The following is a 15,132-nucleotide window of genomic DNA, read 5'->3' on the forward strand; positions in this document are numbered from 1 at the left end:
TTAACTTCGATTATTCATTTCTAACATGATTCATTTATCAAAGCGAAATTAATACTTTTAGAGAGAATTTATCAATACTGAATAAAAATTAATTAGCTTAATTTGAGGTTTACACATTCTGTGTGAGTATCTTTTGTTATGACACTAGAATCTCAAACAACTAGGGTGCTTACAAAATAACATAAGTAAAATAACAAATTGAAGAGATTCAAAGGACAAAGATGTAGTTCCTGCATCTTTCCTCAATGTTACCTAATCCATCATACATATGCTTCAACTCTTCTACCTCTTATCTTGTCAAAAAATTGATGCCAAGAAACTAAAGTCTTATTAGACCAAATCCAAAAACTTGAAGTGATACCAACAATCATTGTCATGAGATACTTTATCATAAACATTTCAAATTTAGGTCTTACTACATCTTGATGAGAAAAAGGACATGGAATTGAATACATTGGAGTTGTACATAAATCTCTATGCCATGTTACCATCCAACTATCAAAATGAACATATTCATAAAATAAACATGCTATGACAATCAAGGCAGGTACTGTGTAAAGAACACCAAAAACTCCAATTCTGATCATTAATTTTTCCAGTTTATCAGTTTTTGTACCATCATGTTTCATAACAGTTCTTATTCTAAACAAAGAAACAAATCCAGCCAGTAGGAAAATTGTTCCCAGGACAAGATAAGCACAGAGTGGAGACAAAACAAATCCTTGTAGAGCATCTGCATCCCAAAGTCCCACATAGCAGACACCCGATAATATATCACCTGTAAAGTATATGTTTTATTTTATTCTATGAAAATGCAAAATTTCCTTAATACATTAATGCCACTTTGTAAGTGCACAATTTAATAAAATCTATACTTAAATAGATCTGTAGAAGTAAAAATCAATGTACTTTTGTCCACTGAACATTCCCAATCCACTAAACAGATTGTGATAAAATATGGAAAGTAGATAGTTGTCACACCCTATAGTTTTTTTATTTTTTTATTGGTAGTTTGAATTTAACTGGATAATGAGTTGAGCTGTATGTTATATAAAATACAAAAAATAAAACTTACCATCTACTTTTCCCATTGCCAATATAGATATTGTTTTTATGGCTGGCACAGCCCAAGCAGCCAAATGAAAGTATTGAGAGTTTGCTTCAATTGCTTCATGACCCCATTTTAACCCTGCTGCTAAGAACCAAGTGAGTGTCAATATAACCCACCAAATACTTGAGGCCATGCTGAAGAAATACACAACCATAAAAAGAATGGTACATGGTTCATGTTTGGTTCCTTGTGTTATTACAGATATGTTTGGTAATCTTGTACCACTAATAGTTGGTGGAAATGGTCCTTGACAACTTACACTGTCACCTGCTCCCCATCCCATTACATATGATGCTGCAACCATCAGATAGCATACTGAGAGAAATATAATAGGTCTTTCTGGATAACGGAAACGATCTGTGTCTATTAGAAAAGTTAAAACAGTAAATAGGCAACTTATGGTGCACAATGTTGCCCATATTCCAATCCAAAGTCTTGCAAAATTCTTTTCATCTTGACTGAAAAATATACCATTGCAAGGGGCACCACAGTCTTTCTCCATTTTATCTCCAACTTTCAAAGAGTACTCTAAGTCCAAATTTTTAGGTATCTTGAACTGAATGGGGCATACAAATCCGATGTCCCTTGCCCCATGCAGTTTTGTAGGATTTCGTTCAATGTTTGCCTGATAATCTACCTTCGAAAGTTTTGTCTTCGCACGTTGTCGGGTTTCTTGCGTACCATTGTTTTCGCCAAAACATAAGACACCTTTCCCAGCTACTGGAAATGATGAGCAATTCAAATTTTCTGGCCAATGAAATCCGTAAGTAAACATACTAGTGTGACAACCGTGTTTAGCAGATTCACATAAATGACGGCACGGCGGTATTGGGTTCTCTAAGATTGTACATAAAGGGGCATATACTGCACACAGAAAAAACTTCAAGTCCGGAGAACAATTAACTTTTATGAACACTGTAAATTTTAACACATCTTGACTTGCATCGGACTGTTTGGCATGGTTTAGTATATTAGGAAAAATTGTTTGGTTGTATCTGATATTTTGGCAAAGTGGTATAGTAATTGGTTCACATCGACCATGGTGCGGCAAAGAATCCCCTTGATAAACAGTAACACGTGAAGTTTCAGTTAAAACAAACAAATAAAGCACTGGAAGAACAAACGGCACGTAAACACTCCCCATTTTCAGCGTTTTGCTATGGTTGAGGCTTTACTACAATCATTGTTAAAATACTTCTTTAGTGTTAAAATACTTCGTTAGTGAGTATTAAAATATTATCGTTTATGTGTCTTTTTATAACATAAACCTTAGTGTAAACTGAAAAATATAAAATAAGCGAAAAGAACTTGGCAAATACTAAAATACCTAAGAGTATATAAAACATGCCTATAGTACATCAAAGATCATAAAACTGATACAAGAAATTGTTTCTGTTATACTCTGTAGTTTTCAAGGGTATGTTCCGATATGCACTGCGAGCACTGCACAGTGCTATCACTGTAGTAAAATTCGTTCCGTTAGGAACTGCCAGTAGACTGCCGTAGTACCCTAGGGAAATATCATCATCATCATCATCATCATCATCAGCTCGCTATATGTCCCCACCGAGGGGCTCGGAGCCTACCCCAAGTTAGGGGTGACTAGGCCATAGTCAACCACGCTGGCCAAGTGCGGGTTGGTTGACTTCACACATATCATTGAATTTCTTCTCAGATATGTGCAGGTTGCATCACGATGTTTTCCTTCACCGTAAGAACGTCGGATAAATGTACATATGTTAATCGAAAATCGAAAAACACATTGGTACATGGCGGGATTCGAACCCAGGACCTGCAGATTGCAAGTCAAGTGCTGAAACCCCTGAGCCACCGACGCTCCTATATAGGGAAATATACGACGTCATAAATCGCCGCCATATTCTATTCTGTGAGCACTGGCGTTTTCGAGGTAAGGTACTCGCAGTACCTTGATCACGTGATCAGCCAAAACCACTCGAGTGCCTAACGTATTATTATTATTATTTATTATTATAAACAAAGCTACAGTTTAATCAGAAAATTTTAAAGTTCTGTAATTACTTTGGATTAATAAATAAAACAATAAAACAATGGAAGAATGCTTCACAGTATACTGAATTGACGTCACACTGTACAGTGGTCGCAGTGCACATCGGAACGTTCCCCAAGTATTCATGTTTTGTTTACAATCGAAATGTCAATGTCATATGTCCAACCACAAATAAATCTCATATTCTGATAATAATTATATTCTCATTTTAATTTTTTATTTATTGTTAGTAACTCGGGCACAAAATTGTTTAAAGTTCACTGTAACCTCTAAAGTTGAGGTTGATATTGCTCTTTATTCAGGGTTGAGATAATAATATGGAAGTCGGTTGCGAAAATTTAGACTTTAGTAGGTTAATAAATGTTAGAGGTAATGTTGATAATATAACACCTCACAAAATAGCAGTTGTTGCTTTTATTAGAGAATATGGTTTATTAAAAATAGAAGGTCGGTACATCAATTTACCATTGGTAGAACAAATTTCTGCAATTTAAAATAACAATTTTTTTAATTCTATTCCTTACAGCGAAGACCATGATTAATTGTACTATGGCACCAAAATACAGAAAAGACTTTTGTATTCTAGCCCTAAAACTAATTCAGGTACAGTTTTCAGTTGCTAGTGTAACATGATGTTTGTAATGCATATTGTTTTACTTACCAATATATGTATATTTCAGTGCCCGGATATGGAATTTAAGGATTTAGAGACGCTTCTTACAGATGGGCGGTATAATTTATTAAGTGTACACTTAGAAAATTTCTGTGTTCGTCTGAAAAATATACACGTTAATGGGATAAGTGCTTTGATGGACTGTGTGACCTCAACTGTTGATAAGTTAATGATTGAACAAAGTGAGACAAATCCTTGTACTATCACTCGATCCAGTGTTTTAGGTAATTTAGACTTCTGTATATATCATGTAATATATTTGTATGTAAAAATTTATTTCTGCCTATATTCAATTTAATAGCAGCTTTATACTCTAATTCAAACATTTTCTTAAAGTATTTGTTATACAATTATTTCAGGTTTTTACCTGAGGAGGATTATGTTGCATTTGGATAAACTTACTTTTGTACAAGTAGTTGCCCTGTATAAATCATTTTGTTTGTACTATCAAAAAGGTCGACCAGGTTTGATGATGAGATCCTTAAGCAAAGAGGTATGGTTCTTTTTTTAATAATTACAAGAATATAAAATTATATATAATTTTGTATTACAAAAATTATAGTTTACATTTCCACTTGGTGCCTCACAAGCTTATATTAAAGTGGTAGTGCAATTTGTTTTTAAATTTTTTACTAATATATCCATTTGAAAAGACACTTGCTTAAAAAATAAACATAACTTGTATAACTAGATTTTGTACTACAATTGAAATAAAATACTATAAGATTTATAAACTTCAACCAACAAAATATTAAAAAATAATACAGACAGTAGGGTGAAGGTAGATTGAAAGTCAAGGTAAATTTATTTTAATTATTTTATATGTTTATCTATTTAGTTATTATGTTGCAGAGGTTAAATAATATGGAATCAACAGTTGGAGTGCCAAGCATAGGCTCACCTTCACTACCAGAAGAATCAAAGCCACAAGAAGTTTTCACAAGAATGAACTTAATTGAAAGAGAGAAGTATGTTGTAAATTTACTATACTTACACTTATTTTAATGCTGGCATTATTATTGTATAAATTACTGTATTTTTTTATTTTCTGCAGTAGCCTTGAAGAGTGTCGGTGGTCAAGGAAACAAGCAGAGTTATTTACAGCTCAACAAGCTAATTTATTACAAATTAATGAGAGAAAAGCACTTCCCCCTAAACAACTACAAAAAACTATAATGCAAATAATGAACGATATTCCCGAGTATTCGGACATTGTAAGTAATTTTATTGATCAGTATTTAATACTATTGTGTTGAGACATTTTGGATTTAATGCACAGAAAAAATGTTTGTATGAAAAATATAAATGTTTCTAATATTTTATGTTCCAGCATTTTCTGAGTTTTTTAAACTGCATTAGAATGAAGGAATTTTGTGGGGCTCAAGACTCATTATACAATTGTTTCGACAGAACTGTATTTAATATATGTGCCAATTCAAATAATATGAATGATAAAAATAAAAATTTTCGATATGCTGCTCTTAACAGAGCTGCGATGCATACACAGTTTGGACATTTGTAAGTATCTAATCTATCTATATAAATATTAATTTAATAAAAATATAACAATTAATATTGTAATATCATGAACATTATTTAGCTTGCTATTTTATTTTATAGGTGCATGATATCATGGTTATGATTTTTGCATAATTAATGACAATGAATTTTAATATCTCACCGTACTAATATTATAAATGTATGGATGGATGTTTGCTATTAGGTATCGGATCTAGCAGAAATTTGGCTTATATGTATGTAGAACATAGTGTGGAAAAACACATAGCCTACTAATTAGGTTTTTTTAATTCCGCGCGGAGGTAGTCTCATAATAAAAGTTGGTAATTTTTTTTTAACAAGGTGGCAAACTAGCATGCGGCCAGCTGAATTCGCCGAAATAGCAAAGCGACCGCGGCCTATGTACATGCGCAATCTTTAAGGATTTGATTAGTAGTCACCCTTCGTGCAATAACTTCTGATGCGTCTATGCAGTTAAATAAATCAAAAAAATAAATAATGTACAATAGTAAAAGGGTATTGTTATTGTATACAGTCGAATTGTAATTCTGTAGAAATTACAATTTTTATTTACACATTTCGCTGGCTGACAATATCATTTATTAAATTGTTTAAACTTTCGTGAGACATTATAATAAACTAATTAAGAACGGCTTAACTCAAGTATGATCTTCCGGTGACGGCACCGACTAGTTTCGGACCCGTCGAGGGTCCATCTTCAGGGAGTGCTTATTTTGAGATCTTCGCGTTCGCGTCGCGTCTCGCACTGATGACTGACTAGGGCCGTCACCGGAAGATCATACGCGAGTTAAGCCGTTCTTCATTAGTTTAATATCAAATAATGTCTATGGATTTATTTAGGATAGTTTTCGTGTTCAAATAAACAAAACAAATATTTACGTTTTTAATAAATCGGCTATTACAGCCTTCTAAAGGTAAAATGATTTAGATTGATTTGTTATAATTTAATTTAATCTGTATTGAATTGTACTATACATGTTTCAGGTCTCTAGCGATGGAGGGCGTGCAGGAGGCGCTGTGCGCGGCGCAGGAGGCGGCGGACGCGACGTGCCTGGCGCACGCGGCGGCGTGGGGCGCGCTGGCGGGCGGACGTGCTCGCCGCGCCGCGCTGCTCGCCCGCGTGCCCCGCGCTCCCCGCGTCGCCGCCGCCGCCGCGCAGCTCATGGCGCAGCACGCCGCCGTCAATGCCGCTAAACCCGCTGAAGTCTTTCAAGTACGTTGACACTGAAAATATTGAAGCTCTAGAACTTTCTTGTCATTAAACTATTAGCCAGATTTAAAAATAATAATTCATTCATGATCATGTAGTGATAGAAATGTTACACATTTATCATATCTTACAAATTTTTTTTTTTTTTTTTGCATAAAGCTGTAAAACTAATGTAATCTTACAGATTATAACAAAAGGCGACTCCATTAATTATCATCATTCAATGACCGACTTGACGATGGCCGGCTTAGCAAACACCGCAGCTCTGTGGTCCTTGTATGGAAAAACTGAAATGGCTTCTATAAGTTGTCAACTTCTACTGAATCTCAATACGAGTAAGTTAAACATTACATTTGGGGATTTACATATATTTGAAAAACATTTCCGTGTTTTAATCTCATCTGGCATCGGTTTCAAATTGTACATGTGGCAAAAACTAAAATTCGTCTAAAACTTTTAGCTTTATGTCGGAACGGTTACGTCACAAATTAAGATTCTTTAGCCTTTAAAATGTAGAAAAAAAAAGGATTGAAGAGGAAACGATTTTCCCACCGACATGAAATCGTTTGTTATAGAAGTGTGAAGTGAAGATGTGTGTTTGTATATCAGAGTGCACGGTGGGCGCGAGCAGCGTGTGGCAGTGGTCGGAGGCGTGCGCGGTGGCGGGCGCGGGCGCGGCGAGCGTGGCGGCGTGGCGCGGCGAGAGCGGGCTGGCGGCCGCGCTGCTCTCGCATCTGCAGCATCGCCCGCCCGCGCCGCTGCGCGCCGTCGCCGCGAGGCACCGCGCCGCCGCCGCACTCCTCGCCGGTAACCTCTCTCTCACTGCAATACCATGTCTACTCTATACTACGTCACAATACTACGGTACTTTCAAAATTGTTCTTTCCTTTTCGCAATGATAAATAATGTCATTTAGGTAAATGGCAAGAGGCGGAATTGAATATACGTCAACTGGCATCTTTGGATCGATGGGAAAGTCAGCTGCTGAAGGCCGAGATGTATTTTCTCAGAGGTGACGCAATGGATGCTTTGGAGACGCTGCAGGACATACTGGACTACTGCAAAACTGAAGACGACAGTCTGCACTTCGCGCCGCTGCGGCTGAAGGCCATGATACTGATGTCTCAGGTGCAGTTGTCCTACAGCGTGAGTCAGTCGACCAACATATTGCTGTTGAACGAGGCTCTGTCGTGGGCGAAGAAGTTCCACTTGCACTACCTGGCCGCCACCGTCGAGATGCACATCGCCAACGTGCAGCTGCACATGGGATGTGCTAAGAACGCCCTCGTGCTCGTCAGGAAAGTCTTACCGCTGATAATGGCGCACGGCAGTGCCTATGACATGGCAAGAGGTAATTTATATAAAACGGCATTGATATTTATAATTTATAGTATACTAGCTGTCGCCCGCGAAACCGTCCGCCGGACTTAAAAAAAACTTAATAGGTAGGATATGTGTTCTTCCAGACTTTGTTCTACATTTGTGTCAAATTTCATCAAGATCTGTTGAGCCGTTACGAAGATACCTTCAAACAAACATTCATCCATCTAAACATTTGCATTTATGATATTAGTAATTTTTGTCTCTTCAGGATTGTTGCTTTACACGAAATGCCGCATCGCGACTTCTCCTCCATCTGGGGAAGCTCGGATTCAAGTATTTCAGTCCTGTTGTGAAGCCCTGGAGTCTGTCAAGGAGAACTTTTGTAAAATTGGCGCACAAGTGAGGTTGCTACAAACATGGTACATACAGGTAAATAATATCTGTTATTTTAGTCAACTTAAAAGTGTTGAAACTATTTTCCTTATAACGATCATGAAATTTGAAAATAAATTATTTAATATTTCAGGCACAATTGTATAACGACGTGGGAAATATCGCTGCAAGAAATCAGTGCGCCTGGATGTACAGACAATTGGAAACGCAAAATCCCGTCGATCTCTCGAATATGTTACATATTATGTATTAAAAATAATTACCTTTATTATTGGTTTTGTTTTTAACTTTCCTACTCAGAATATAAGAACTAATGCTCTTGTATTTTAACTATATATAAGAGGTCCTTCAATAAGCGAACAACGCTTCAATACTGTTTATTTCTTGCACGCTTTAAAGATATAATAAGATAAATAAAAAATCTACATTAGTAAAAGAATTTATTTCTTACTTCCTAATATAACTTATCGTTTAATAATGCTTTCTGTACTATTTCGGACATGGTTACTTTGATATCTCTGCATAAAACTTCAGCAACCAAAACTTTCGTGTCGCTCTGTACGTCCGAAGAAACATAAGCTCCTTCGCCTAAAATGTTTGTGTCGTTCCAACAATGTCCGAGAGACGCTTGCGATTCGCAGATTCTTCCCAGCTGCAGCAATAATGATGTTATATCTTCCAGTAACGATGGGAATGCGGTGCAAATTCTTACGAGTGATTTTAGAATCGGTTGAAATAATTCTAGTCGTAAATCACTCGGCAATACGGACAGGAGAGTAGACAGCGTATTAACACACAATCTAGCAATCGACATTGCCTTTGGAAGTGCATATTGTATAGACAAATGGGAAACGAGGTCAACTGCAAATATTTGCTTTTCTAAGGAGGCTTGACTTAGAAGCTCTGGAATAAAATCTAAGCAAATGTGCATCGAAGGGATACCCTGAATAGTCACCGGCAGGAGTTCCCTAGGGTATCCTTGAAAATGTACGAGTTTGGCCAACGAGGGCTCAGATATAAATACTTGATGCAGAAAAGAACAAATTATGCTTCTGACTTCTCGCAAGGACCACATTAACTCAGGTTTAGACTGATCCTCACTCGTTTCTAAACACGCCTCTAACAAAATTTGTAATGCTGCACTTTCCTGAGCTGCTACTAAAGCGTTTTTTAATTCTTCTCTTTCTGAATCCGATGTCAATTGACCACTTTTTTCAAGAAGTGGTTTGTCTAACAAATGACGACTTAGCTGACTTCTTGAGGCTGCTAAACTAGCTTCCAAAATTCTAAGTATTATTTTTAATATGGGTCCGCATCTAAAAACTCTGATATCACACCTTAATACTTGTAATGGATCAACTAATACATTTTCTTGTGTAATCGTAACATTTCTGCCATTTCCATTGATGTCGAGTAAAGCATTAATGGTCATAATCCATAGACAACGCGGCAAAACAGTGTTCAGTCGTAACCAAACTTCGCGGTACAATTCTTGGATATGTCGCGGTACTTGATCACTGAGTACACTTTTAAAATACTTTACAAATATTTCGGCAAACGGCCATATGTCTGTGGGGTTTTTGCTAAGCATTGCTTTTAACACTTTTCCTGTTTTGTACGGATTTTCTTCAATGCACTGAAAAGCTTCATTGATGGATGATTCGGATAATTCAACATCAATTTGATGACGACATGAGTCTCCAAATACTTGATCATCCATCCAATCATCAACAAGAGATAGTTGTGGAAAATGTGTTGCCAAAAGTCGAAGTAGTGGACTGAAAAGTACTCCATAGCTCATTTGATCTTTCTGTGCTTGATGTAACAAATATTTGATCGGCAATTCAGAGAGAAAGGCTGCAGAATAACTTTTTATTTTTCTTCCATTAGCTATGAGTGTAGCTGTATTAGAAAGTCTGATATCCTCATAAAGCAAAAGATAATAAATTAACAGAAGTTGCGAAGCCAGAGTCGGTTTTTCAATTCTAATGTCCACAGAGGACTCTCCATTATCTATTTCCATTGGAGAAAATCCTTTATTTTGTTGGTCAAAATTCACACCAAAAATTGAATTTCTAAATACTTTTCTGATTTCTTCTTCTGTTATAGGTTTATTAACATATTCACTGTTGCCTTTATTGTTAATAACAAGTATAGAGCTAACATAAACCTCAACCAATGCTGGCATCACAGGATGTAATGGGGCTGTACAATTGCATATTTGTTTGTAAATCCAATTTTTAATTGGCACTTTATGTTTGGAAAATGCACGAGACTTTAGCAGTTGATGAATGCAATGCACAGGTAAATATCCTGGGATATTTCCGTTAAGATTAGCTGTGACAGGAACTTTTACTGCATGGGCAGTAACAACCTATCGAAAAGAAATATGTTTATGAATTTAAAAATCTAAACAAGTTAAAGTGTTAAGTTTGGGTAATATTTTACCTGTTCCGTAAATATTTCTTGCGTAAATGCTTGCTTGATACGAGCTAAGCCATTCGGACGAACGGGTACGCGCATACCGAGAGTGGCGCAAACTAATTCGCCTACAGCAGCTAGTTGACCAGAATGAAAATGTATTGCAATTAATAAAAGCATTTCTCCAAAGGATGCCGTAACACCTGAATTACTGCAATAATGGAAACCAACATTAATAAAAAGAGAAGAATACAACATACTAGAAAAATATTGATTTATTATTCATACCTTTCAAAGTAAGCTTCTTCTTTAACTAGCCATTGTACCCATTCTATAGCTTTTTTCTCATGATCTGCTGCAGCTGTTAAAAAAGCACATTTTATTTCTGCATGTTAAATTTTAAAGTATGTTGTAAGTTTGTATGTAAAATCAACTTACTCATTAATGATGGACATGCCAGAATCATACACAGGCTTAGAGATACAAAACGAACACCTGCAGGTGTAGGTGGAGGCTTCTGGGTAACCAATCTTAGTAGGCCTGACACTTCATCATCTTGGAATTTAATTCCTGCAATTCCTCGTAAGGCACAATACAATCTCAATAAAGCTGATGCTTCAACACCAGCAGAGGCATCTTTTAATCTCTTGAGTAGCTCTTGTCTTAACTTTATTAATGCAGCGTTACCATCACCTTTTCCTCTTTTGTGAGAGTTTCTTAGAAATGTAGCAAACCATCCCCTTGTTGATTGATCAGACCCAAGTAACAGACCTGACATAAAGGAAACCTAAAAGAGAAGAAATCATCTATACTTTATAAGAAAAAAATTATAACTGGTATTAAAACAAAGTCTACTATGCATTAATTTTAGTTTAACACTTCATCTAATGATGTTGATTAACATGTGTATTCACTGTATAAATTATTTTATTGACTTACCAAATCATCTTGATGATGAGTCAATGTAAGATTCAAAACTAAAGCGGGTAAACGAGATGCAGAAACTGCTTTTGCTCGAACTGTTGCTGATAAATAGGGACACATAGCACAAAGACTCATCAAAGCTTTTGCACGAATACCTCCTTCCTCACCTCTTTCAGCGTTAAGAACAAGAGATTCAGCCACTGGAAAATTAATTTATTATTTTATAACACAATTAAAGCTTGGATTTATTGAAATAATTAACTTTGATACCTTCATATAATGTATCAGGCATGTTTGCCACAACCCATGACACTATAACAGGACCTTTATTGACATGAAGAAGCACTTCTACAATATCTGAGATGTTGAGCAAGTTGGGTAGTTCTGCAAGGCTTATGCATATGACATCAGTTATTTCCTCCAAATAAACATCATTGTCAAAAAGTTCAGAAGGTTTTACTGAACAATCATTGTTTGTATGTCTATTTTGCTGATACTCTACTATTTGAGCTTGCATTTGTAATATTTCTGATAATACAAGGCGGACACGTCTTGCAGAGTCTGACTGCTCAAAGTCATTTGATATTCCATTTACAGGATTGGGTATCAAGAATGATTCAGTGGTTTGAGTGCCACTTTTTTGTCTGAAAATTTATAATTACTTTTTCAATTAATTATTTTGAATTAGATGACATTGTTTAGTTACCGGGCAGGGTCCTTTTCTGTAAAACCACTCTGGATAAACAGTAAGTCATAATTCCTAGGTAAATTAAATCGAATATTCATAAATGGCTAGTTCCTACTAATTAATTAAAAGGAACCCATATTTATTAAAAATCAATGTATACTTTATATAAACCTGATTATTCCATAACTATGATGTGACTTTTTTTCTAGTCATTAATTTTAATAATACTCACCTTATTTGCTGTTCTTTCTTGAGGTCGACTTCCAATGTATGAAATTCAATAGATAGGAGCGATACTATGAAGTTGACCAAATCAATGCCAGATAAAAGGGTAAGTATCTCCTTTTTGGCTTCAGCACAATATTGTGTCACATCCAAGGGGGATATTAGAGCCATTCGAACCAGACATGGTATAATGGGTCTGATTTCATCAGGCGATGACTTTACGAGTACATCGATATCTATATCTTTGATTGCTTTAAAAATATGAGGTTGGACTGGTTTTAAAAAACATGGATCCATGTTGGACAAATGGATTTCTAACTTAACCGAAAATTTCAAAGAAATATCGGGAAATGCTAAAGTTTGATAAACATATTCAGTAAGTTTTAAATAGCTATTCGTCTATCTTGTTGACAATTGACATTACGGTGGCAGGCGGAAAGACATGACAGCTTGGCAGCAAACAACAAAGAGTGCTTTTATATGCTCTTTGAAAGAGTGTATAAAAAAGCACAAAGCTATTTATTATTATTTACTTTTTGACGCAGGTACGAGTTTTCAGTTTTCACAAAAAATATGAAAAAATGAAAGGTTCGTGGCAATAAGACAAGATATAATATAAGGGGTTAAGGGGTCAATAGTTCTTTAACCGCTGTAGTATTGTTTTATAATTGCTTGATTATTCATTATTTGCAAATCAATGGTATCAAAAAATCAAAAACAAATTTTGGTTGGGGAAAAAGTGTCTCCGCATTTTAAACGAATTGTTTTCTTATATAGTTTATCTAAATTTAACTAATATGGAGGTGCCATTTTGTTCGATTACTTTTTGACATCTTGTAGGGATATTATCCCATTGCTATAGATATTTTGGGACTTCTGATCAAAAAACGCGACAAGTGTTCGCGATAAGTGGACATTTCTAGTAGTCCTCTCGTGATGGTAACCTGACACTGCCTAAAAATTATGAAGTGACTGAAAAAGGTGTAAATCTGAAGGTACAAGGTCAGGACTATACGGCAGATGCATTAATACCTCCTAGCCAAACTACCTTAATTTTTGCTTTGTGGCTAAAGATATATAAGGATGGATTGTGGCAATGCTAGCATTATCATGATGAAAACCCACGTCCCTTCTGTTGATTATTTTCGGCCGCTTTATCTCAACTTCTGGCTTTAATCTCATCAAATGTTCGCTGTCTAGTTCAGAATTGATGGTTCTGTCTGGTGGTAATAGCTCTTACCGTGGGTTTCTGAGACAAATATACCCGTTTAAAACATATTGTTATCTCTGTTTTGTCAAAGATGATGATATGTTTTATACTGAGATTTTGGTCAGAAACAAACGGTTAATGAATAATACCCTTCAAACCCCTGGTCACACGTACTATCACTTTGTTGCGAGTTAACTCGGGTTTCGCCAGAGTCTGTGAAGTCTGGTCTTCGTCCACGACCTTTTTCGCACATTCTTATCGTATGTGATCCTTTTTTTCATCACCAGTCATCAGCTTTTTCAAAAATGGTTCGGTTTCATTACGGCGTAATAAAGAATTACATATAAGTACACGGTTCATTAGATTTCTTTCAGTGAGCTCATGAGGCATCCAAATATAGAGCTTTTTTGTGTATCCAGTTTTTTTCAAAGGCGCGAAAACAGTTTTGAGGTCATTTCCCAGTTTTTCACCTACGTCGTAACAACTGACATGTCGATCTTGCTTCACTTTGATTTACGCCACAGTTTTTACAGAGTACATTTTTATTAAAAAATCGCAAAAATTACAAATAAAAACTTTGATAGCTTAAAAATTATTATATTATTGTAACATTTATAATAAAGATTTACAACAACGACAACACGAAAGAACGGTGGTCGCAACACCTTTTTCTCCCGATTCGCAGTCCAGATAAAATTTCCCTAAAATAAGCAAAGCGTGGCTCCAATACAATTATTCTGTAAGCACTGGCCTGAAAAGAAGACCGCCATCCCTGTCATTGCTTGCTGAGATAGGCCTGCTCAGCAAGCCATGTAAACCAGGCATTAAACCATAGTAGGCGTTGCTAAGGGGGGCAAAGGGAACAGCTGAAAGAAGAATCAATTACCTACTTATAAATAAACTACTTCGAAATATTAATAGTACCTGGAAATACCTACCCATATACATATATCAATTATGTAAGTAAGACTACTTTTGAAAAGGTATACAAGATGTTATTGATTGTAATGTGATTTCAACAGTCGGTCCTCGTTACGTACCGTGTGTTGTGCAAGGGTCGAATCATCAGAATTGTGACGTCATACGCACTTCATGTAAACTATCAAGTTGTAAATGTTTTATTAGGTATCTTATCTCGCAATATTTGCACATTTGAAGTTAACAGTATCATTAATCGTTCAGCCACTTCCAAAACTACAACGTTATCTTACTCTAAGTTGCTACGTATGTCCCTTTTAGGTAATAAATGCTTAAAAATTTAATTAAGTTGCAGCAGTTTAATACTGCATAAAAATATATTCCTATTATCTAATATATTCCCACTTTATAAATATAACAGGAATTTAAGAGCTCATGATATACACATATGAATAACTTGTGATCATG

The 15,132-nt window shown here is 35.8% G+C and overlaps 3 protein-coding genes across 3 annotated transcripts; 1 reads left to right on the top strand and 2 right to left on the bottom strand.

The window, feature by feature from the left end:
• Positions 1 to 85: 85 nt before the first annotated feature.
• Positions 86 to 2,405, bottom strand: LOC106710723 (frizzled-7-B). Its single transcript, XM_014502879.2, has 2 exons — positions 1,076 to 2,405; positions 86 to 778 (listed from the first exon to the last, which is right to left on the bottom strand). Exons 1-2 carry the CDS (start codon positions 2,253 to 2,255, stop codon positions 261 to 263), a joined length of 1,698 nt encoding a protein of 565 aa, XP_014358365.1. The 5' UTR covers positions 2,256 to 2,405; the 3' UTR covers positions 86 to 260.
• A 920-nt stretch (positions 2,406 to 3,325) lies between these two features.
• LOC106710671 (anaphase-promoting complex subunit 5) lies at positions 3,326 to 8,563 on the top strand. Its single transcript, XM_045679977.1, has 13 exons — positions 3,326 to 3,587; positions 3,667 to 3,743; positions 3,821 to 4,037; positions 4,173 to 4,306; positions 4,666 to 4,781; positions 4,868 to 5,027; positions 5,144 to 5,331; positions 6,337 to 6,565; positions 6,747 to 7,010; positions 7,138 to 7,369; positions 7,479 to 7,913; positions 8,154 to 8,314; positions 8,412 to 8,563. The coding sequence occupies exons 1-13, from the start codon at positions 3,458 to 3,460 to the stop codon at positions 8,529 to 8,531; spliced, it is 2,463 nt and encodes an 820-aa protein (XP_045535933.1). The 5' UTR covers positions 3,326 to 3,457; the 3' UTR covers positions 8,532 to 8,563.
• Positions 8,564 to 8,670: 107 nt separating this feature from the next.
• Positions 8,671 to 12,970, bottom strand: LOC106710812 (integrator complex subunit 2). Its single transcript, XM_014502981.2, has 7 exons — positions 12,544 to 12,970; positions 11,894 to 12,267; positions 11,639 to 11,823; positions 11,138 to 11,486; positions 10,988 to 11,060; positions 10,727 to 10,910; positions 8,671 to 10,652 (listed from the first exon to the last, which is right to left on the bottom strand). Exons 1-7 carry the CDS (start codon positions 12,831 to 12,833, stop codon positions 8,733 to 8,735), a joined length of 3,375 nt encoding a protein of 1,124 aa, XP_014358467.2. The 5' UTR covers positions 12,834 to 12,970; the 3' UTR covers positions 8,671 to 8,732.
• Positions 12,971 to 15,132: the final 2,162 nt, after the last annotated feature.

This window comes from Papilio machaon, chromosome 1 (assembly GCF_912999745.1).
Source record: "Papilio machaon chromosome 1, ilPapMach1.1, whole genome shotgun sequence".
Classification (NCBI taxonomy): Eukaryota; Metazoa; Arthropoda; class Insecta; order Lepidoptera; family Papilionidae; genus Papilio; species Papilio machaon.

Bases quoted from the DNA above. Each gene is read 5' to 3' on its own strand.
- LOC106710723 (XM_014502879.2), bottom strand. From the start codon at position 2,255: ATGGGGAGTGTTTACGTGCCGTTTGTTCTTCCAGTGCTTTATTTGTTT. The intron at 779-1,075 runs GTAAGTTTTATT...TATACTTTACAG, and splicing joins GGCAATGGGAAAAGTAGATG to GTGATATATTATCGGGTGTC.
- LOC106710671 (XM_045679977.1), top strand. From the start codon at position 3,458: ATGGAAGTCGGTTGCGAAAATTTAGACTTTAGTAGGTTAATAAATGTT. The intron at 7,914-8,153 runs GTAATTTATATA...TTGTCTCTTCAG, and splicing joins TGCCTATGACATGGCAAGAG to GATTGTTGCTTTACACGAAA. The intron at 8,315-8,411 runs GTAAATAATATC...TTAATATTTCAG, and splicing joins TACAAACATGGTACATACAG to GCACAATTGTATAACGACGT.
- LOC106710812 (XM_014502981.2), bottom strand. From the start codon at position 12,833: ATGGATCCATGTTTTTTAAAACCAGTCCAACCTCATATTTTTAAAGCA. The intron at 11,824-11,893 runs GTATCAAAGTTA...TTAATTTTCCAG, and splicing joins GCCTGATACATTATATGAAG to TGGCTGAATCTCTTGTTCTT. The intron at 11,487-11,638 runs GTAAGTCAATAA...CTTCTCTTTTAG, and splicing joins CTCATCATCAAGATGATTTG to GTTTCCTTTATGTCAGGTCT.